This window comes from Ctenopharyngodon idella, chromosome 23 (genome assembly GCF_019924925.1).
Source record: "Ctenopharyngodon idella isolate HZGC_01 chromosome 23, HZGC01, whole genome shotgun sequence".
NCBI lineage: Eukaryota > Metazoa > Chordata > Actinopteri > Cypriniformes > Xenocyprididae > Ctenopharyngodon > Ctenopharyngodon idella.
In genome coordinates this window covers 22473317-22497591 of record NC_067242.1, presented here as the reverse complement: position 1 = coordinate 22497591, position 24275 = coordinate 22473317, and the positions used below count along the sequence as shown (strand labels likewise).

The following is a 24275-nucleotide window of genomic DNA, read 5'->3' as shown; positions in this document are numbered from 1 at the left end:
GTTGTTTAGCCTACTTCTTCAGAATACTCGGGTTACTTGCTCCTTTAAATCAACTTTACTCACAGAATATTCCTAGAAAGTTCATATGCATACACCACTTGATTCCACAAATCGAATCTATAGAAGGCCACACCATCATAGCTAGCCTATTAGCCTATTTTTTAACGTTTACTGACACCTGCTGTTCATTCATAATATTGTTTTTAACTGTCAGATGTATGATATTAAAAATAGATATTTGCAGGTTTGAATAGGCCTACACTTAAATATAGCTTACACTACTGTTGAAAAGTTTGAGGTCAGTTTTTTTTTTATCTTTAAATAATAATTGTAATCAACAAGGATGCATAATGTTACAAAATATTTCTGTTTCAAATAAATGCTGTTTCTTTAAACTTTATTAATCAGAATCATGAAATAAGCAGCCTATCATAAAGTATCACAAACATGATCACCATATCAGCATATAGTATATTTCTGAAGGATCATGTGACACTGAAAACTGGAGTAATTCCTTGAAAATTCTTAATTGAAACTGTAATATTATTTCACATTTCATTTGACTAAATGCAGCCTTGGTGAGCATAAGAGATTTCTTTCAAAAACATTCAAAAAATCCCCAACCCCAAACTTTTGGATGGAATAATTTGTATTTGTAAGGAATTCTTAAAATTTTCTAAAGAAAAACAAAGAAAAAAAAAAAAAAAATAAAAAATAAAAATAACCCAACTAAATGCACAATAGAAATAAATGCATGCACATACAAGTACATTTATACTGCTAGCTAACTTGTGTTACAAGTCCAAGGGATATCAGAAATGAGAAATATATCAATATTAAAAATATTACATTTACTTGAAATTTAATCAAGGCCATGGTCAGATGTTTATTCCACTGTTATAAATAATTTAATATGAAAGTTGTAACAGGAGAAAAAGCTTTATTAATTAATTAATTATTATTACTTAAGATTTTAAGTATTCAAATTTGCACATGTACACACTGCAGCTAAATTTGGTTGTCAATTCTCCTTTTAGTGGGTAATACTATACAGAAGTATAGTTCAGTAAATTACGGGTAATGACAACAACCGCATTTTACAACCAAATTTTCCTGACTGACAGCTTAGCACACCTATTTTTGGGCAGTTTCTCTCATTGTTCTTTGCAGGACCTGTCAAGCTCCATCAGGTTGGATGGGGAGCGTCAGTGCACAGCCATTTTCAGATCTCTCCAGAGATGTTCAATCGGGTTCAAGTCTGGGCTCTGGCTGGGCCACTCAAGAACACAGAGTTGTCCCATAGCCGTTCTGGAGCAGGTTTTCATCAAGGATGTCTCTGTACATTGCTGCATTCATCTTTCCCTCGATCCTGACTAGTATCCCAGTTCCTTCCTCTGAAAAACATCCCCACAGCATGATGCTGCCACCACCATGCTTCACTGTAGGGATGGTATTGGCCAGGTGATGAGCAGTGCCTGGTTTCCTCCAGACATGATGCTATTCAGACCAAAAAGTTCAATCTTCGTTTCATCAGACCAAAATTCTCTTTCTCATGGTCTGATAGTCCTTCAGGTGCCTTTTGGCAAACTCCAGGTGGGCTGTCATGTGCCTTTTACTGAGGAGTGGCTTCCATCTGGCCACTCTACCATACAGGCCTGATTGGTGGAGTGCTGCAGAGATGGTTTTTCATCTGGAAGGTTCTCCTCTCTCTACAGAGAAATGCTGGAGCTCTGTCAGAGTGACCATCGGGTTCTTGGTCACCTCCCTGACTAAGGCCCTTCTCCCCCATCGCTCAGTTTGGCCTGGCGGCCCGCTCTAGGAAGAGTCATGGTGGTTCCAACCTTCTTCCATTTTACGGATGATGGAGGCCACTGTGCTCATTGGGACCTTCAGTGCTGCATAAATTTTTCTGTACCTTCCCCAGATCTGTGCCTTGATACAGTCATGTTTCAGAGGTCTACAGACAATTCCTTGGACTTCATGGCTTGGTTTGTGCTCTGACATGCACTGTTAACTGTGGGACCTTATATAGACAGGGATGTGCCTTTCCAAATCATGTCCATGCAACTGAATTTACCACAGGTGGACTCCAATCAAGTTGTAGAGACATCTCAAGGATGACCAGTGGAAACAGGATGCACCTGAGCTCAATTTTGAGTGTCTTGGCAAAGGCTGTGAATACTTATGTAGGCTACTGTACATGTGATTTATTTATTTTTTTTTCATTTATTTTTAATAAATGTGCAAAGATTTCAAACAAACTTCTTTCACGTTGTGATTATGGGGTATTGTTTGTAGAATTTTGAGGGAAATAATGAATTAAATCCATTTTGGAATAAAGCTGTAACATAACAAAATGTGGAAAAAGTGAAGCGCTTTGAAAACTTTCCGGATGCACTGTTTAGGCATCAGTCCCATCTACTGGCCGGAACAGGTAATGAGGGCTTTAAAACTGCTTTGTTCACCATAATTAATTTCGTCAAAAAATAGCAGATACTACCAAACACACTACAATTTTGCAATTTTGCTATGGTTACAATGGTGTCAATATAAATTCTCAGACTGTTATTTCACAGCAATAAGGTTGTCAATTTCTTGGCCCTTGGTCTCCTATTCCTCAAAATATAAAACCGTTTTGACAGCATTTTAAGTAATACACTTTACACACCCCACTCTTTTGCTTTCACAATCACTCTCATACAACAGTAGCTGCGTCCAGGGCAGATCTATCCCAGATTTATCCCAGTAGGGCCTATAAAATATAAATATAAGCAGAGCTTCCTGTACCGCTTTTCAGCAGATGTGCTTATAAAAATGGGACTTTTATGATCTTTGTTTCCTCGATGAGTTGATGACTTTTATTTTGAAATCTTCCGCAACAGTTTGAACCGTGAACTTTATTTCTCAATTTCATTTAATGTCGACATGGATCGCCAAACCACTGTCGTCCGTCCAGAACATCGATTTGACACCAATAACTTGAAAAGATATTTGTCAGGGAATCTTGACTTTTCAGGCAACAGCACTTTAACTGTGCAGCAGTACATGTAAGAAATCTCCCAACACATCTCCTTTATATGCACCTTATGCAATCATAATCCATGTTTTGTTTGTTATTGTTTTACTTTATTTTATTTTATTTGTTTTAAATAGAGCTGGTCAGTCCAACCCAACGTTTTACATTGAGACTGCAGACAAGCGTTATGTGCTCAGAAAGAAACCTCCAGGAGAACTGCTGCCTGGAGCACATAAGGTATCATATTAATGTGACAAAGCAGGATAACTGATGCATATTTATAGAGTAATTGTAGTGGTGAGTTTAATACAGCTTAGTTGGGTCTCTTAAACGCTGCTGTGAACATGCAGAAAGGACTTTGACACCAGTGACTGTACTTGACAACGCAACACATAACTGTATGTAAGTTAATCAGTAGAGGGAGACAACTAAAGAATACCAAGTGAAATGTGCAAGACTGTACACTTGTTTTGATTCTTGGTAATTTTTTTCAGTAAATGCTTTACACTTTTTCTATGCCAGGTTGCTTAACAGTTATCCATCTTTTGTATTTTGTTATGTTTTTCAACTAACTTGAACAGTATTTTTGTTTAAAAGAGGCATATAGATTTCTAATATCTGCTGCCATAAAAAAAAAATATCATTTGCTATCTATTCTTATTCTTACTGGCTAAATTTTGTCTGTTGGTGCATTTCGGATGAAACAGATGGATGTTTAAACAGTTTTATAACAAACTAAAACTATTAAAAATTATTTTAATCATAAACAATGCTAAAATAACACTGAAACCAACAGGACTTAGTTTTTTCTTACTTATTAGATTCAGTGTCAGGTTGCAGCAGAAATAAACCGTTGCTCCTTTTCCGCTGTATATTATAATGTTTTAGATAGTTCACCCAAAAATGAAAATTCTGTCATCATTTACTCCCCCTCAAGTTGTTGTAAACCTGTATAAATTTTTTTGTTCTGCTTTACACAAAGGAAGACATTTAAAAGAATGTTTGTAACCAAGCAGATTTTGCCCCCCATTGACAATTTTGCTATGGTTACAATGGTGTCAGTATTAAATTCTCAGATTGTCATTTCACAGCAATAAGGTAAAGGTTGTCAATTTTTTTAGTCCTTGGTTTCCTATTCCTCATAAAACCATTTTACCATAGTAGGCAAAAAATATACTATTTTAGTCAATGGGGGGCGAGATCTGCTTGGTTACAAATTTTCATTTTTGGGTGAACTCTCCCTTTAATTTCTGTTGAACTTAATGTAAACATTATTTTTTTGTTTAAAGACAGATAAAACAGTAATGATATATAATATTAATATCATCATACTGGTGTCAGTCAAACAATACATGTTTTGTGTGATTTTGTGTGTGCAGGTAGATAGAGAGTATGCTGTTCAAGAGGTTTTGTATTCTGTTGGCTTTCCTGTTCCTCATCCTGTGATTTACTGCTCAGATACTCGTGTCATCGGCACCGAGTTCTACATCATGGAGCATGTACAGGTACTTGTAGCCAGTGGAAGTTACCTTGATTGATAATTTAATTTATGTTGTTACAGTGTTTGACCATGTCTGAGTTATATCTAGCTAAAGCAGTTCAAACTATGCACTCTGCCAGAAGGGGGCAGTCATGATTGTTTCCACCCCACCTTTTCAGTCTGTGTAGTTTTGAATGGTTTAAGAATGGAGGGACAACAGGGATGATGTTATTTTGTATGTCTGCACATCAGGGACGTATATTTAGGGACTTGAGGCTCCCAGGGGTCAGTACAGCAGAGCGAACTGCTCTGTATGTGGCAGCAGTGGAGACTCTAGCCAAACTTCACTCTCTGGACGTGAATACGCTCGGCCTCCTGGGATACGGGAAGGGATCAGGTTATTGTAAAAGGCAGGTGAGATAAAGACATTATCAGTCATAAGGTATTGAGCTGAAATCAAAATTTTAAATTTTATTATCATTCTCTAAATCTACGGTCATCTTTTGACCCACCAAGAAAATATTTTTTGAAATTATGTCTTGTTTTCAGGTGTCCACATGGACAAAGCAGTACAAAGCCTCTGCCCACAAAGAGATTCCAGCCATGGATAAACTTTGTGATTGGCTGAGCCACAACCTGCCAACCAATGACAATGAAGTGTCCCTTGTTCATGGCGATTTCCGAATTGACAACCTGATATTCCACCCTACAGAGGTACTAATATATACGATGTATCAAGTCATATTCTGATGATTTTTTTTTTTTTTGGCTTAAATAATTAAATGAAATAAATAATTGATTAACGCCATAATGGTGCATATATATATATATATATATATAATGTATAATGTGTGTGTGTGTGTGTATATATATATATATATATATATATATATACACACACACACATATATATATATATATATATATATATATATATGTGTGTGTATATATATATATATATATATATATATATATATATATATATATATATATATGTATATTTATATATACAGTCATGTGAAAAAGTTAGGACATCCTATTGAATTCCATGGTTTTCTGTATTAGGGCATAATAAAAAAAATCATCTGGTCCTTAGCAGGTCTTAAAATTTGGAAAATAAAAAAACAGATGAATAACAGCACATGACATATCACACCGTGTCATGCCTTTTGATTAACTGATCATCAGCAAGTGTGATCAACTCTATAAAAGCTGAAGTTCTGGCAGTTTAAGCATCTGGAGACTTCAGGTGTGTGTTAACACAATGCCAAGGAGGAAAGACATCAGCAATGATTTTAGGGAAGCAATTGTTGCTGCCTATCAATCTGAGAAGGGTTACAAGGCCATTTCCAAACAATTTGAAGCCCATTATTCTACAGAGAGATTATTCACAAGTGAAAAACATTTAAGACAGCCAATCTTCCCAGGAGTGGACTTCCCAGCAAATTCGGCCCAAGATCAGAGCTTGCAATGCTCAGAGAAATTGCAGACAACCAAAGAACTACACCTCAGACTCTACAGGCCTCAGCTAACATGTTAAATGATAAAGTTCAAGACAATACAATTAATTAGAAAAAGACGGGACAAGTATGGAATGTTTGTAAGGGTTGCCAGGAGAAAGCCTCTTCTCGCTAAAAAAACATGGCAGGATGGCTTAGGTTTGCAAAGTTGCATCTGAACGAACAGTAAGACTTCTAGAACAAACTCCTTTGGAGAGATGAGACCAAAGTGGAGAAGTTTGGCCAAAATGCACATCGCCAAGTTTGGTGAAAACCAAAAACAGTATATAAGCACAAACACCTCATACCAAAAGACAAGCATGCTGGTGGAGGGCTTATGATTTTGGACTTGTTTTGTAGCCATGGGCCCTTGGCACCTCACCTCACAGTCATTGAGTCGACCATGAACTCCTCTGTATACCAAAATTTTCTAGAGTCAAATGTGAGGCCATCTATACAACAGCTAAAGCTTGGTCATGCAGCTGGACAATGATCCCAATGATGCTTTATTTTTGTTGAATAAATGATGACACAGTGTGATATGTCATGTGTTTTGTTCATTTTTTTTTATTTTCCAGATTTTAAGACCTGCCAAGCACTAGATGATTTTTTTGTAATGTCCTGATAAAGAAAAGCATGGAATGCAATAGAGTGTCCTAACTTTTTCACATGACTGTATGTTTATATAAATATAAATATACATATATATAAATATACATACATATATTATGGGGGGAAAAACAGGAAATTATTAAATTTAAATTGTGAATATATAAATGTAAATCTGAATATATAGTTATAAACCTGAATATATAAATGTAACTGAATATATAGTTACAAATCTGAATGTATGAATGTAAATTTGAATATAGTCATAAGTCAGAATGTGTATTTATAAATCCTGAATATATAAATCCATATGTTGTCTACATATGAATTTTAGCACAGGATTCGCATAAGTTCCATTCTTATAATGTGCTAAATTCATGCCAACAATTATTCATACACTATAGGTGTGTAAATTGTGTTCTCATGTATTTGGGTGCTAATTAAGAAGAGTGATTTTGTTATCCTATGTATTATTAACTGGCCAGAATTTTGTGACCGCAATGAACGTGAAGGTATGGAAGCTTGTTGCCACCACAGAATTTAAAAAAAAAAAAAAAAAAATAAAAAAGGTAAAACAACTTTTTATCTCAAAATTCGGACTTCGGACTCACAATTGTTTACATCTCGCAATTTGGACTTTATAACTCACAGTTGCCACACTGAACTCATGAGAGAGTGAAGACGCGGTTGCACTGATTCACTCACGCTGTTAGTGAAATCACAGTTTGACAGCAAGATTTAAAATTATTAATGCGATCTGTTCATCTGGATGAATTAGTTTAATCATTCAACCTGCATGCTAATAATTGCTTGCAGGAATTTAGCACATATTATATGTGTAGAACTTGTGGGAATGAGTAAAATTATTTGCAAAACCCACAATTCTGTGCTAAAATTCGGGCCCTAAGTAGACAATATATCAGGGTTTGTACAAGGTGCTTAAAGTGCTTGAAGTACTTAAATTTGACTTTTTGAAATTCAAGTCCTGGAAAGCCCTTGAAAACAGCCATAAACAGTAAAGGTACTTGAAAAGTGCTTGAATTATTGAAAGACAATATATATGAAATTAGTGCTTAATATTTTATCGATAAAACAATCTTTTCATGCCAAATTAATACATTTTGCATGGCTATGAGCGTGATATTACTCATATAAATATCCAATACAGCTTTCATTCTTCAGGTCAATATATGACAAAAAAAATCACTTTGTTGTAGTATCCATTCAATGGTTAAAGTTATCACAGTCATCGCATCATATTTATCTATTTACCTTTTTCAGATCAGGATTTATAAATATATATTCTGACAGATAACTGTATATTCAGTATTTACATTTATATATTCAGAGTTATATGACTATATATTCAGGATTTATAAATATATGTTCTGACTTATAACTATATATTCAAAGTTTACATTTATATATTCAGGTTTATATATATAATTATTTCCTGTTTGGCTCCACACACACACACACACACACACATATATATATATATATATATATACATATATATATATATACAGTGGTGGTCAGAATTATTGGCACCCTTGGTAAATATGATCAAAGATGACTATAAAAATAAATCTGCATTGTTTATCCTTTTGATCTTTAATTCATAAAATTAGCAAAAAACTAACCTTTCATTGAAGGAAAAGAACTGAAAGTGGGGGGAAAATCACATTATGAAATAAATGTTTTTCTCCAAAACACATTGGCCACAATTATTGGCACCCTTTTATTCAATACTTTTTGCAATCTCCTTTTGCCAAGATAACAGCTTTGAGTCTTCATCTGTAATGCCTGATGAGTTTGGAGAACACCTGACAAGAGATCAGAGACCATTCCTTCATGCAGAATCTCTACAGATCCTTCTGATTCCCAGCCTCATGTTGGTGCTTCTTCTTTTCAGTTCACTCCACTAATTTTCTTTAGGGGGACGGCCATGGCAGAAGCTTCATTTTGTGCTCAGTGACACATTTTTGTGTTGGTTTTGATGTTTGTTTTGGATCATTGTCCTGATGGAAGATCCAACCACGGCCCATTATAACCTGACCGCTTCTGCTAGAAATCTTTTGTTTTTTTATCTGTTGGCATTTGATAGAATCCATGATACCATGTATCTGAACAAGATGTCCAGGACCTCCAGCGGAAAAATAGCCCCACACCATTAAAGATCCAGCAGTATATTTAACCGTGGGCATGGGGTACTTTTTATCCATGTGTGCACCAAACCCATCTGGTGAGTTTGCTGCCAAAAAGCTCTTTTTTTTTAGTTTCATCTGACCATAGAAGCCGGTCCCGTTTGAAGTTCCAGTCATGTCTGACACCTGAATATGCTGGAGATTGTTTCTGGATGAGAGCAGAGGATTTTTCTTGAAACCCTCCCGAACAACTTGTGGGCATGTAGGTGCTGTTTGATAATTTTTTTTAGGCTTTCTGAGACTCAAGACTCAACTAATCTCTGCAATTCTCCAGCTGTGATCCTTGGAGAGTCTTTAGCCACGCAAACTTTCCTCCTCACCGCGCATTAGGACGATTTAGACACAGGTCCTCTTCCACGCAGATTTGTAACATCTTTAGTTGATTGGAACTTCTTAATTGTTGCCCTGATGGTGGAAATGGGGATTTTCAATGCTTTAGCTGTTTTCTTACAGCCACTTTCTATTTTGTGAAGCTCAACAATCTTTTGCTGCACATCAGAAATATATTCTTTGGTTTTACTCATTGTGATGAATGATTAAGGGAATTTGGCTTTTGTGTTTCCTCATGTTTTTACTCCTGTGGAACAGGAAGTCATGGCTGGACAATTTCATGTTCATGATCACCCTGGTGTGCTAAAAAAAATGTAAATATGAATGGGAATATACTTAAGAGATATTTATTCATAAAAAATTCTAGGGGTTCCAATAATTGTGGCCAACATGTTTTGGCGAAAAACATTTATTTCATAATGTGATTTTTCCCCACACTTTCAATTTTTTTCCTTCAATGAAAGGTTAGATTTTTGCTAATTTTATTAATTAAAGATCAAAAGGATAAACAATGCAGATTTATTTTTATAGTCATCTTTGATCATATTTACCAAGGGTGCCAATAATTCTGACCACCACTGTGTGTGTATATATATATATATATATATATATATATAGTATGTATATGTATGTATGTATGTATGTATGTATAAAGGTGTAGAAAAAATATGAAATTCATTATATATATATATATATATATATATATATATATATATATATATATATATATATATACCATTTAAAAGTTTGATCAAATAGTAACAGAATTTATATGAAATAGAAACCTTTTGGAAGATTATAATTGACTTTACTGGCTCTTTTGATCAATTTATGTCAAGTCAAGTAAAATTTATGTGTCCTTGTTGGATAAAGTATTAATTTTTAAAAATGTTATATGTATTTGTTGGACTTAATATAAAGTATGGAAATTCATCTATAGAATCTTGGCAAACCTTGGAAAAAAAAAAAGTGAAAATGTTTTATTATTACAGTGGCACTAATTACAGACTTAAGACTTTTTAAGCTTGTATACCGTTATGTCAGTGGATGATTTATTACAGTAAGTCGCTGGTAGTTGGTAATACCAATGTGTTTCTGTCAGTCAATCCAAAACCTCAGTCCCTTCCATGAAAGATTTCAGACTTTTACATGTGGTAACATATGGGTCTCCTGAAAGGTTTATTATCTCCTTTCAGGCTCGTGTGCTAGCTGTGCTGGATTGGGAACTGTCCACTACCGGACAGCCAATAGCAGACTTGGCCTACTTCCTCATGCCACACTATTGGCCCAGTCACTACAAACTCATCAGCACAATGGGTGGTGTTACAGGAGTGGAGGGTGGAGAATCTCCTTTTTTGTTTTTAATTTTTTTTAATATTTCTGTAGAGTTAAAGGGATAGTTCATCATTTACTCACCCTCATGTTGTTCCAAACCCATAAGACTTTGGTTAATCTTTGAAATGCAAATTAAGATTTTTATTTTTTATATTTTTTAATGAAACCTGAAGAATGAAACCACTACTTAGTAAGATTTGTTCTAGCAAATCTGCTGTTTTTGACACACCAGAACCAATGAGGTTTGTTCTAGCATGTGACACACACGTGACACACACACAAGCTTTCGTGTTTACCGTATGTGCTTTACTCTATGTATGTGTGTTTATATGTAAATAAATCTAAACTAAATCTGTTCATATAAAGCATTTGTATCTCTTCACAAGACTTGGATTAAACCACTTCATTCATATGGATTCGTTTTATGATGCCTTTATTGTCTTATGGGTTTAGACTAACATGAGGGTGAATAAATGATGACAGAATTTTCATTTTTGGGTTAACTAACCTTTTAAGAAAACAGTGTCCTTTTATATGTTATTTTATTATCGCTCTCTATATTTTATGTTTTAATCCATCTGTTGCTTTTGAACAGGAATTCCTTCTCCAGATGACCTGATCTCCATTTACTGCTGTTGTCGAGGGATCCCAAACTCTCTCCCCCAGCTAAACTTCTTCATTGCCATGGCTATTTTCAAAATGGCTGCAATTGCACAGGTATTAAGTTCATGCAGGCCATGTTAAGCCATTGTGGTTAAAACAAAATTAAACTGTTTGTACCAATCAGATAAAAAAACCCACTGTCACGGAGGAGGTACATTCACTTGCTTACTTTAAATGTATGTAAATGTATGTAAATTTTTCTTTACACAAAATGACAGTAGAAAGATAATATAGCCAAGATTATACATGGTCAATGGACATTAAATATCATTCTGATTAGAAATATTAATTATTTGAGGAAAAAAGGATAGTGTAGTGCTATGAGAGACATGAAACATTTGGGGTCAGGAAGATTTCTTTTTTTTTTTTCCTCAATGAAATTAATACTTTATTCAGGAAGAATGCATTAAATTGATAAAAAGTGACAGTAAAGACACAAAAAATCTGTTTCCAATAAATGCTGTTCTATTAATTTCTATTCATCATAATCCTAAAAAAAAGTATCACGGCTTCCACAAGAATATTAAGCAATATTAAACTGTTTTCAGTATTTTTAATTATAGGAAATGTTTCTTGAGCACCAAATCAGCATATTAGAATGATTTCTTAAGGATCATGTGACTCTAAAGACTAGAATAATGGCTGCTGAAAATTCTGTTTTGCCAGCAGAAATAAATTGTATTGTATATATTTTAAATTACAATACTGTTTCTCAATATTGAAAGAAAAGAGAGTTCTTTCGAAAATATTTAAAAAATTCTTACCGACCCCAAATTTTTGAATGGTAGTACTAATGTAAGAAATCAATTGCTTGGGACAACAGTCAGTTATTCATGTTAGTGGCCATTATGTTTGACTGCACAACTGACTAATCAGAATTAGGTATTCCATAGCCATGTATTAAAATGAAAAAACATATTTAATAAACATATTCTGTGAAGGTAGATGATTTTACTCCCAGAATGCCAGGTGTATACAGTAGTTCACGAATGACTGGTGAACCTTCTGTTTATTTTGTCTTATGAAACACAGCTATACACAGAGAAAATCCACACATGCTTAACTTATTCAGGACCAATAATTCTCTTTCTCTCCCCATTTTAGGGTATTTATGCAAGGCATTTGTTGGGCAATGCCAGTTCAATTAACGCTGCTGAGTTTGGAGAGAGCGTGGAGCCGTTAGCTGAGCTGGGTTTACATATTGCCTTCAGGTATAAGACCACAATCTCAACTCTTCATGCACATTAGAGTAATTACTTGCATGACAGATCATCTCTTAATGGTTATTTCCAGTTTTCCAATGGTCAAAAAGACTTTAAGGATATCTTTGCTTAATTCACTTTAACAACAAGTTTTGTTTGAAAAGCATTCTGTGTTCCGATTTTATTTTGTGGCTTATCTTTGAGGTTGTTTCCTTAGCAGCAGAGTATGTAATTAAAGGTGTTTCCATGTAAGCAGGGTGTATAATTATTGGTTGTATTTTTATTGTCAGGGTATGTTGTTTAAAATTTTTATTGGATGTAATTATAAATAATTATGGTATTTTATAAAGGACGTGGTTTTTGATTGCAGCCCCACATTAGCCCTACCGATCTCTGATCAGATGTTCATGCAGTCACCCAAAGGTCAGGCTGTCCTTCAGCATTTGAAAGAGTTCATGAGAAAGCACGTACTTCCTGCCCAAAAGGTCAGCACTACTGTCAGCTGTGTGGAAAATCCTCATGTAAATACCACATGAGTACAGAAACCTATGATGTCAAAATATCTTTCATATTATCAGGAGAGATGGTCTGGTTATTTGAATTTATACAAATATAAAATGCGATTAAAAATCTACAAAATTTAAATTAAATTATTGTTAAAAAATAAAAATACAATAAAATTATAAATAACATATTGAGTTATTATTAATAATAATAATAATTGTTTTTTTGTTTGTTTGTGTACAATTATTTTGTTTGTGTGTGCTATAAGGAAAATCTTATTTCTCCTTTTATTATCTCTTTTGTTTTAGGAAGTAAAGGAGTACTACGCCAAACACAAGGACACACCTGAGAGATGGCACACACCTCCTGTGTTGGAAGAGTTGAAGGTGATGATACATACAGTCATTGGCATATTATATAGTACCATCTTATCACAACTTAAACTGCCATTTGGGTCAGTAAGATTTACATTAAATTGATCAAAAGTGACAACAAAGACTTGTATCATGGTTTCCACAAAAATATTAAGCAGCACTGTTTTTTTCAACATTGATAATAATAAGAAATGTCTTGAACATCAAATCAGCATATTAGAATAATTTCTGAAGGATCATGTGACACTGAACAATGGAGTAATGGCTGGAGTAATTATACCAACCCCAAACTACTTCAGTAGAGTATCTGCAAAGAATAATGAAGAATTCACAAGAAGAACTGAACTGGAGTGAGTAAGATTTTCTCTGTATGTATCCGTGTGAGCAGGCAAAGGCTCGAGCTGCAGGCTTGTGGAATTTGTTTCTTCCTGCTGAGAGTGGCCTCTCTCAGCTGGATTATGCTCATATCGCAGAAGAGACCGGACACTGCTTCTACGCCCCCGAAGTCTTCAATTGCCAGGCCCCAGGTGGGTGTGTGCCTCTGCATGAGTCAGAAATGTGACTGTTTTTATGAGGATTTTTGATTATGGCTTAAAGGGGACCTATTATGCTTCCCTTTACAAGATGTAAAATAAGTCTCTGATGTCCCCAGAGTGTGTATGTGAAGTTTTAGCTTAAAATACCCCACAGATAATTTTTTACAGCATGTTAAAATTGCTACTTTTTGGGGTTGAGCAAAAACGCGCCGTTTCAGTGTGTGCCCTTTAAATGCAAATGAGCTGCTGCGCTCGGCCTAAGAGGGTGGAGCTTCAAGAGCTCATTCTCCAGTGTCAGGAGTCAATATAATGTCAGAAACTGCGAATAAATGGTGCATGGAGATAGAACAGGTATAGTTTAGTTTAATTACGGTTATAACTTATATTGTCTTCTTGTTTTTATCCACTATATTAGTACAATCCTGTTTACCGATGAGTTTTATAACGTTTATTATACTTCACACAAAATATGAAGCGTCTGTTTTCACTCTAGAAAAACTGTAAGAGCTTAATAAAACACAGTGCAAGTGTGCATTAAAATATTATCCATAAACTCCCTCTCTCTCCCTTGCAACATACACAGAAGTACACAGAAACACTCGTTACAACTAACAGTAAACAAATATATAAAGACCTTATGTCTTTTCGGGTGGTGCTTAATAAACTGGTAAACTTTATATCCGTAAATCTCAGATGAACTGTAATAAAGTGCTCTCAACTTTATTACTTGACATATCCAGTATCGCTCTGGAGACTGTAAGCTGGATCACGAACAGTTTGTACTGATCTATCCTTGAGTAAAAAATTTTTAGCACAACCTCTGTTTTGTATTGTCCCTTTGTATTGACATTCGTTCACAAAGCAGTCCGGTGTGAAATGATTCGTGCAGACATAAACGAATTTCGGTAGAGTTGAGGGAGCATTTTCTTCGAAAACAAAATTAATCCACCTCGTCTTCAGCTGCTCAGATTTAGGGAGTAAATGGAGATAGCTGTTTGGATTAAACCATCCAGCTATAGAACACCTAAAATGCTTGGGAGACGTTCTCATCAGTGCAGCAATGGCGGACTGTGTACAACTCGCTGTGAACTCGCTCAGGGCGGTTCTATATTAAAACGGCAGTGTCTGTCAACATTCGTGGGCGGGGCCTGTGGCTAATGTGACGTCACATTGCCAGGAACCTGCAAACGGCTTGTTCTGAGACACTGCGTATAATTTATGGGGATAAAAAAAAAAGGAGTGATTGGATTTTTATCATTATAGGGTGGTTGTGTACATACTGCCAACACACATTTATGTCCAAACACCATGCAAAAGTGAATTTTGCATAATAGGTCCCCTTTAAATGCCCCTTTTTACAAGATGTAATATAGATGTAATAGCCTCAGGTGTCCCCACAATGTATCTGTGAAGTTTCAGCTCAAAATACCCCACAGATCATTTATTATACCATGTTGTAAATGCCCATTTTTGAGTGAAAAAAACATGCGCACACATCCGAAGCCCGTGTGCAGAAAGCTGGCTGTCAGACAGCACGTCCTGTGTGTATTAAACTAAGTTCTCTTTCATGTCTTATTGCGCTTAAACTGTCAAATACACAGAAGGTTATGTCAAAAACACACAAAGTTCACATAAACAGTCTGTTATATCTGTGAACGTAAACAGCAAGAAATTGCATGTGTATATTAGATCTGTGTATTAAAGTGAAAGCAGTGTAATATACAGTACCTACTGCTTAATGTGCAGTTAATATCAATCAACAAAAGAAAAACAGAAAATCACTCACTTCTCTTGACTGAATAACTTTAGTGGCTTTAATAATTAATAATAATTAATAATTTAGTAGCTTTAATTTAGTAGCTTTAATGTGATGTCACATTTTGCATAATAGGTCCCCTTTAAAGCTGCTTAAGGAACACTACTTACTTACAATATATAAGCATAATGTTATATATTATAGTACAGAATAATAAAAGTAACATTAAATATAACAAGTTTTACAACTATTATTAGTGGAAATCAGGTTTATCAGAGAAATGTCATATTTTGAGTATTTACATGTTGTTGTTTTTTTTTTTTTGTCAATTCTGATATTTGTTTTTATACAGGTGCTAGTCATATAATTAGAATATCATCAAAAAGTTGATTTATTTCACTAATTCCATTCAAAAAGTGAAACTTGTATATTATATTCATTCATTACACACAGACTGATATATTTCAAATGTTTATTTCTTTTAATTTTGATGATTATAACTGACAACTAAGGAAAATCCCAAATTCAGTATCTCAGAAAATTAGAATATTACTTAAGACCAATACAAAGAAAGGATTTTTAGAAATCTTGGCCAACTGAAAAGTATGAACATGAAAAGTATGAGCATGTACAGCACTCAATACTTAGTTGGGGCTCTTTTTGCCTGAATTACTGCAGCAATGCGGCGTGGCATGGAGTCGATCAGTCTGTGGCACTGCTCAGGTGTTATAAGAGCCCAGGTTGCTCTGATAGTGGCCTTCAGCTCTTTTGCATTGTTGGGTCTGGCATATCGCATCTTCCTCTTCACAATACCCCATAGATTTTCTATGGGGTTAAGGTCAGGTGAGTTTGCTGGCCAATTAAGAACAGAGATACCATGGTCCTTAAACCAGGTACTGGTAGCTTTGGCACTGTGTGCAGGTGCCAAGTCCTGTTGGAAAATGAAATCTGCATCTCCATAAAGTTGGTCAACAGCAGGAAGCATGAAGTGCTCTAAAACTTCCTGGTATACAGCTGCGTTGACCTTGGACCTCAGAAAACACAGTGGACCAACACCAGCAGATGACATGGCACCCCAAACCATCACTGACTGTGGAAACTTTACACTGGACCTCAAGCAACGTGGATTGTGTGCCTCTCCTCTCTTTCTCCAGACTCTGGGACCCTGATTTCCAAAGGAAATGCAAAATTTACTTTCATCAGAGAACATAACTTTGGACCACTCAGCAGCAGTCCAGTCCTTTTTGTCTTTAGCCCAGGCGAGACGCTTCTGACGCTGTCTGTTTTTCAAGAGTGGCTTGACACAAGTAATGCGACAGCTGAAACCCATGTCTTGCATACGTCTGTGTGTAGTGGTTCTTGAAGCACTGACTCCAGCTGCAGTCCACTCTTTGTGAATCTCCCCCACATTTTTGAATGGGTTGTTTCACAATCCTCTCCAGGGTGCGGTTATCCCTATTGCTTGTACACTTTTTTTCTACCACATCTTTTCCTTCCCTTCGCCCTCTCTATTAATGTGCTTGGACACAGAGCTCTGTGAACAGCCAGCCTCTTTTGCAATGACCTTTTGTGTCTTGCCCTCCTTGTGCAAGGTGTCAATGGTCGTCTTTTGGACAACTGTCAAGTCAGCAGTCTTCCCCATGATTGTGTAGCCTACAGAACTAGACTGAGATACCATTTAAAGGCCTTTGCAGGTGTTTTGAGTTAATTAGCTGATTAGAGTGTGGCACCAGGTGTCTTCAATATTGAACCTTTTCATAATATTCTAATTTTCTGAGATACTGAATTTGGGATTTTTCTTAGTTGTCAGTTATAATCAAAATTAAAAGAAATAAACATTTGAAATATATCAGTCTGTGTGTAATGAATGAATATAATATACAAGTTTCACTTTTTGAGTGGAATTAGTGAAATAAATCAACTTTTTGATGATATTCTAATTATATGACCAGCACCTGTATTTATTGTATGTCATACAAGTACATTTGATAGTGTGGGGGAATTTACAGTTAAGACCCAAAGACCAGATATGATGAATGAAGACCTGGAGTCAGAGTTAAAAAAATAAATTGAAGAACATTTTACTGAAAAGAATAGTTTGCAGTTTCATCAGCAGAAATCAGCTTCATCACTCACAAGGAGTTCGTAGGCTGCCCTGCATACATTCACATTTCCACAACAATTATACTGTCACACAGGTCGCTAAATTACATCATTACTTCAGGTTGATTCTGATTGGTTAAGAAATAGATAAACTTAGAAAATGTCCACACATGAAATGATAAACATAAGCATATCTCCACTGATTATCTGGATGACACAAGGATCCTGGTTTTTGGCACAAAGTGACCTAGGTCACAGATATGCATTTCGGGGTGCCAGTTTGTGCACCTCTCCAATACAGGATCTGTAACAAAAATACTAGCACACATACAAAGATACATAGCTTCGTCAAGGTTGAAGTTGGCCAAGCTCTTGCTCTAATCAGGAAGTTTCCCAAAACACACAGATAAGTTGTACTTTTCTCTCAGTGAAAGGCTCAGACAATATTCATCATTATTCTCTAGTGATTGAAGATGGAAATTAAAATAAATGCTTTAACATGCGCTGAAGAAGTCATTCAAATCATTTAATATTTAGAAGGATAATTATTAATAACTTGATTATAAATCACTCTAAAGATATACATTTGAAGCAGCAGTGGATTCCAGAGTCCACCCTCTTCAATATGATTTGTAGATGTACTTTCTGTTTACAACAGAAAATCTCACTCAATACTACATATGTCAGCATAATTGTATTTACAATACTGCTAAAAAAATTTGGAGACGGTAAGATTTAAATGTTTTGGAAAGAAGTCTATTATGCTCATGAAGGCTGCATTTATTTGATCATTTATTTCAGAACAGTAATATTGTAAAATATTGTTACAATTTAAAATAAGTTTTTTTTTTTTTTTTTTTTTTAATGTATATATTAGGGCTGTCAATTTAAAATTTTAAATCTAATTAATTACACAATGTGGCGATTAAATTGTCATTATTGCAAATTATTTGCACATAAAATTTGGGCTGACAAATAATCCCCAAAAAGATCATTTAAAGTCATTATTGTGTTAAATGAGAAAAGCATCAAATGGATATTACAAAAAGTTTAACGGCCATGCGGGTGAGTAAATGATGACAGAATTTTCATTTTTGGGGGAATTATACCTTTAATGGGTTTTATTAATGTGGAAAAATTATTTTTTGATGGTCTATAAAAATTATACTCTAAATAAGAAACTATAACCGTCTGTAGGTGGCGGTAAATGTCTAAATGAGTCATTCATTCATTCATTCATTCATTCATTTATTTAATCATTCGCCATCTCTGTTTGAAACCTGCAATTGCAGTTATTTGTGGAATTATAAACTTTACGTGGGTTTTGCATTTATACCATACAATCCACCATCAAAATGATACATTTAATTATTCCAGCTGCTGTGAGAAAAGGCTATAAATGATCCATCACCTGCAGCATCCTTTCATGCGATATAGCCTACTAGCTGGGACTCCTTTATGTAAACAGACGTGACGTAATGACACAAAGACGAACGTCGGCATGCTTGAATTTCCCACGGAAACCTACCAGTACCACTCCAATTAGAAAACATTGTTACCAGCTTACCATTGTGAATCAGGCTAAGGTAAGGAGATAGTTTTGAACACTGGCTGTTATGTACTTGCTCAAATTGATTTTGGATATTTTTTTAACCAAAAAATGAATGGGCCATTAAATCATTGGTTCACCCAATTGATTCTCTCAAAACACGGATTCATTCAGAAACGAAACACTGCTGTGTGTTGCTCTGAGATGCACAACAGTTCTGCTCTGGCTTTATAGGTAATATTTTTGTTGGCAAAATTGAGCAAAAGCAGACAATATTGTGACTAATATAACACAATATTAACTTATTTATGGAACTGTTTTATAAAATCAATATCACATTTGCACTCGTGTTGTTCTGGACAAAAACGTGTGATATTGCGCTCGTTACTCATGTGAAGTTGCTTAACTGTATCATGATATAAATATGAGACAAAAAGGTCTGGGGTGAGGCGGGTGCATTAAATACATTAATAGTTTTAACGCATTATTTTTTCCCAATTACTAATTAATTAAACTAATGCATTAAATCGACAGCATTTATGTGAAATAGAAATATTTTATAACATTATAAAAGTCTTAATCAATTTAATGCATCCTTGCTGAATAAAAGTATAATTTAAAAAAAAAAATAAAATGACTGGCCTTAAACTTTGGAACAGTAGTGTAAATTGTAAGTGTCTTATGGTAGTATTGATTTGCAGTATTGATTGCAGTAAATTTCTAACAGACACTGGGAATATGGAAGTGCTGCACCTGTTTGGCACTGAGGAACAGAAGAGGCTATGGCTGGAGCCCTTACTGAGAGGAGACATACGGTCCTGCTTCTGTATGACAGGTGATTAGTGTAAAACTCTGATTCTTTTTTTTTTTTTTTTTTTTTATGCAAACAAGAAATGTGACACTATTTACATGTTACAAATACAAAATAACCAAGGCAAACAAACATACATACTAACAAACATGACAAGTCAATTTTGATAAGTCCTGTGTGTATATTTAAATATATACACTGTGCAAGTGACATGTCAGTAGGATTTTAGTACAATAATAGTTTTTCAAAGAAAGTGTTTGTTTTTTATTTCTCATATCTTTTTAGATAACTGGTATCACTCTCAGACAGGTTTAAGTAGTTTTCCAGGTCTTCTTTGGTAAATGGAAAACCTTAATGTGGTTGTTCCACATTATTAAGCGTCACAGTTCTCATGAAATATGGGGAGGAAAAAAGATCTTTCTGAAAATGAAAAGCATGAAATTGCAAAATACATAAAAACAACCAATATTTTGCGAATAAAAATGAATAGAGATTGTCGAACTGACAATTTTTTTTGTAATTTAGAGCACAGAATAACCCAGTCAGATAAAGGCTTATTAAGGTACGTTTCTGTCAGACAAATTAATTGTAATAAAAGGGCAGCTATAAAAAAGCCACTGTTGAGCAGAAAACAGGTAGTATTTGAAGCTGCTGGTGTCTCTGGATTCTCAAGAACCTCTCATTGAAGACTGACAGTTGTGCATAAAGTTGTATTTAAGCCACCCCTAACCAAAGCTCACAAAGAGCAACATTTACAGTGGGTGTAGATTTATTGCTGTGGTGTTTTTGCAGCTTGGGATAGTGCATTGTCCTGCATGAAAATCATTTTATATCAGAAGACACAATACTTCTTTTTATACCATAACATAAAATGGTCAGTAATGAACTCCATATATCTTGTAGAATTTAGTTTGACATCCTAAGAGACCCTAAAGGGACCTTCCATCTCCCTTCCCAATGTTCTAGCATGAATAATAACCCACCAGCTCCTTGCTGACGTCGCAGTCTTGTTGGAATGGAGTGGCCATTCACCAACCATCCAGAAATCTATCCATCTGGACCATCCATTACAGCACAGCATTCATCAGTGAAAAGAAATATTTAAAAATGAGTCTTCATGTATTTCTACACCCACTGTAAACGTTTATCTTTGTGAGCTTTGGTCAGGGGTGGCTGAAATGCAACTTTAGGCACAACTGTCAGCCTGTATTGAAGGGTTCTTGAGACGGAGTGGGCAGGTGCGAACTACAGGGGCTACATATCTATCTATCTATCTATCTATCATCTATCGTTCTATCTATCGTTCTATCTATCGTTCTATCTATCGTTCTATCGTTCTATCTATCGTTCTATCTATCATCAGTACACATACTAATGTATTGTACATATCCTATATCTATGTGTGTCTGTTTGTGTATGTAAGTGTATGCGTAAGTGTATCTGGGTGTGGGTGTGGAAGCATATAAATGAAAGAACATCTAGAAATATATAACAGATATAACAATAGTAAAAACAACAAATAATAATGACAATAATAATAGTTGTAATAATAATATTAAATTGTTATAAGTGGCGCATAAGTTAGTCCCCTGCGCATGTCACGCCACAACGGGGTGTCAGGGAGAGATGCAGTGGGACACAGGGCCCAAGGCCCACCCCCTTATCCTCCTCTCTCCCAGGACACTCCTCACCCCAGGCCAACACATGCGCTTACCCTGTGTATGTGTGTGCTTTTAATGCATTCATTGTTGAGCTCTTAATAGATGTGTATGTATCTCAACCAATATGTGATGCATTAAAAAAGCGAGAACCAGCCCAAGGCAAGAAATCCAGGGTGAAGGAATGCAGGGAGACGGCAGGAAGGCATGGGCCCCAGGCCCCACACCACATCCACCCACAACTATTAACCATTGCACCAGACATGGTCTGGGACCATGGAGATGGTCCCCATGGAGATGTAGTAAGTTTTTCCAAGATGCAATATGTATGGTGTTACTTGATTTCCAGCTCATAAGGAAAGTTTTCTTGGTGATAGTTGGCACCACAAGGAGTAATTGGCTGTTTGTGCTGTTTAAATTGATTATGGATATGTCACCTAATATACAGATGGAGGGAGACATTGGGATGTGACATCCCATAAGGATGGATAGTGATTCAGTGATGCTTTTTTAGAAATTTTTAATTGGGGTGCAATACCAAATGGTGTGAACATAGTTGTCTGGGTTACTTTGTGTGCAGTGTGAACAGGTTTCTGAAGTAAATCCCATTTTAAACTATTTCTGTCCAGTTATGTGTGATCTAAACCTTATACTGTATGAGTTGCAGGTTAGCATGTTTTGTCATGAAGTAGATATTTTTGCAGATTTGTGTTCAGAAATCGGCATCGGAAGTAATGGATAAGTCTGATTCCCATTTATCATTTGGTAAGCTTAAGGTGTTGTCCGATTTTGATATTTAGGGGCTGAGCACAGATGGTGTGAGGACCCCATTGTAATTGCTCGGCCAATTCTTCTTCTCCGAAATGAATCACATTTTTGAGGGCCTAAACATGCCCGAAAACTCATGAAACTTTGCACACACGTCAGAAGTGGTAAAAATTTACATCTAATATGGGTTTCAGAATTAAGTGGAGCACCAATGGTGTGAGGACCCTATTGTAATTGCTCGGCCAATTCTTCTTCTCTGAAATGAATCACATTTTTGAGGGCCTAAACATGCTCGAAAACTCATGAAACTTTGCACACGTGTCAGAAGTGGTAAAAATTTACATCTAATATGGGTTTCAGAATTAGGTGTGGCAAAATGGCTCGATAGCGCCACCTACAAAATTTCAATTAAGCACCCTTCACGCTACGTTTCATGTACAGGTATGAAATTCGATAGACAGATGTAACAGCCCAATACCTACAAAAAAGTCCTTGGGTGCAAAATCTGTAAACCCAACAGGAAGTGAGATATTTTGAATTTTGTCTGCAAAATTTTTGCAGTTTTTTCCATTTCCACATGTTGTACTTTAACAAACTCCTCCTAGAGCTTTAATCAGATCAACATCATATTTGGTCAGTCTAATCTAAAGGCCTTTGCGGCGTTAAATTGCGAATATCTAGAGTTTTCACTGAAGGGCGTGTCCATGGCGGCCTGACAAATTTCGATGTTTCGCCATGAAACAGGAAGTTGTTGTAAGTCGGGCATACAATGTCCGATCTGCCCCAAACTTCACATGTTTTATTAGAGTCCTGGCCTGAAGACATCTACATGGCAATATTCAGTTAGAGTCATAGCGCCACCTGTGGGTAACAGGAAATGACATGTTTTACACTGTGATTAACTCACAGAGATTTGACCAGAACTACATCATATATGGTCAGTCTAATCTTAAGGCCTTTGCGATGTTAATTTGCAAAGATCTTGAGTTTTCGTTGAAGGGTGTGTCCGTGGCGGCCTGACAAAGTATGATGTTTCGCCATGAAAGCGCCACCTACAAAATTTCAACGAAGTGCCCCTCGTGCTTCATTTCACGTACAGGTATGATATTCAGTAGACACATCTAACAATACCAATACCTACAAAAAAGTCTCTTGGAGCGAAATATGAAAATCAATAGGAAGTCAGATATTTTGAATTTTCTTTGCAAAATTTGTGCAGTTTTTGCCATTTCCAGACGTTGTACTTTAACAAACTCCTTCTCTTTAATCAGATCAACATCATATTTGGTCAGTCTAATCTAAAGGCCTTTGTGATGTTAAATTGCGAAGATCTAGAGTTTTTGCCAAAGGGCATGTCTGTGGCGGCCTGACAAAGTTCAATGTTTCGCCATGAAACAGGAAGTTGTTGTAACTCGGCATATAATGTCTGATCTGACTCAAACGTCACATGTTTGATAATAGTCCTGGCCTGAAGACATTTACATGCCAATATTCAGTTACAGTCGTAGCGCCACCTGTTGGCAGAAGGAAGTTTGGCAGTTTGCCAATTGCCATAATTCTCCTGAAATTACTCACTTACATGCATGTCACACACTGTTCACTGTTTTCCTAAGGCCAACAGGTGGCGGTGAGCCCGGGTGCGAGGGCCCTTTCATCGCTGCTTGCAGCTTTAATATTCTATATATTGTGAAAAGTTTTTTTTTTTTTTTTGAGGAAGATATAGTAATTAACTCTGAGATTGAAGGGGAGAGGTCTAGGTTAGTGGTCTGAATGTCGACTTTTGTTTGAATAGAAGGATGATTTGATTTTTAGGTATTCCAAAAAAACATCTACTCCTGATGCTGTGTTTCTGGACCAAGTATAGGAAAATGAGGC

The 24275-nt window shown here is 35.7% G+C and overlaps 1 protein-coding gene across 2 annotated transcripts in view; it reads left to right on the top strand.

Annotated features, from left to right (window-relative positions):
• Positions 1-2855: 2855 nt before the first annotated feature.
• Positions 2856-24275, top strand: part of acad11 (acyl-CoA dehydrogenase family, member 11) — an 81288-nt gene continuing 59868 nt past the window's right edge. The window contains exons 1-12 of one of the 2 annotated variants that reach the window (XM_051882734.1): positions 2856-3047; positions 3154-3253; positions 4396-4521; positions 4749-4910; positions 5046-5210; positions 10338-10479; positions 11072-11193; positions 12244-12350; positions 12712-12826; positions 13154-13231; positions 13608-13746; positions 19891-19998. In XM_051882734.1, coding sequence (XP_051738694.1) covers positions 2926-3047; positions 3154-3253; positions 4396-4521; positions 4749-4910; positions 5046-5210; positions 10338-10479; positions 11072-11193; positions 12244-12350; positions 12712-12826; positions 13154-13231; positions 13608-13746; positions 19891-19998 — 1486 coding nt within the window. In that variant the 5' untranslated portion in view covers positions 2856-2925. The remainder of the gene's footprint in view (positions 3048-3153; positions 3254-4395; positions 4522-4748; positions 4911-5045; positions 5211-10337; positions 10480-11071; positions 11194-12243; positions 12351-12711; positions 12827-13153; positions 13232-13607; positions 13747-19890; positions 19999-24275) is intronic. The other variant, XM_051882736.1, reaches the window with a different exon arrangement.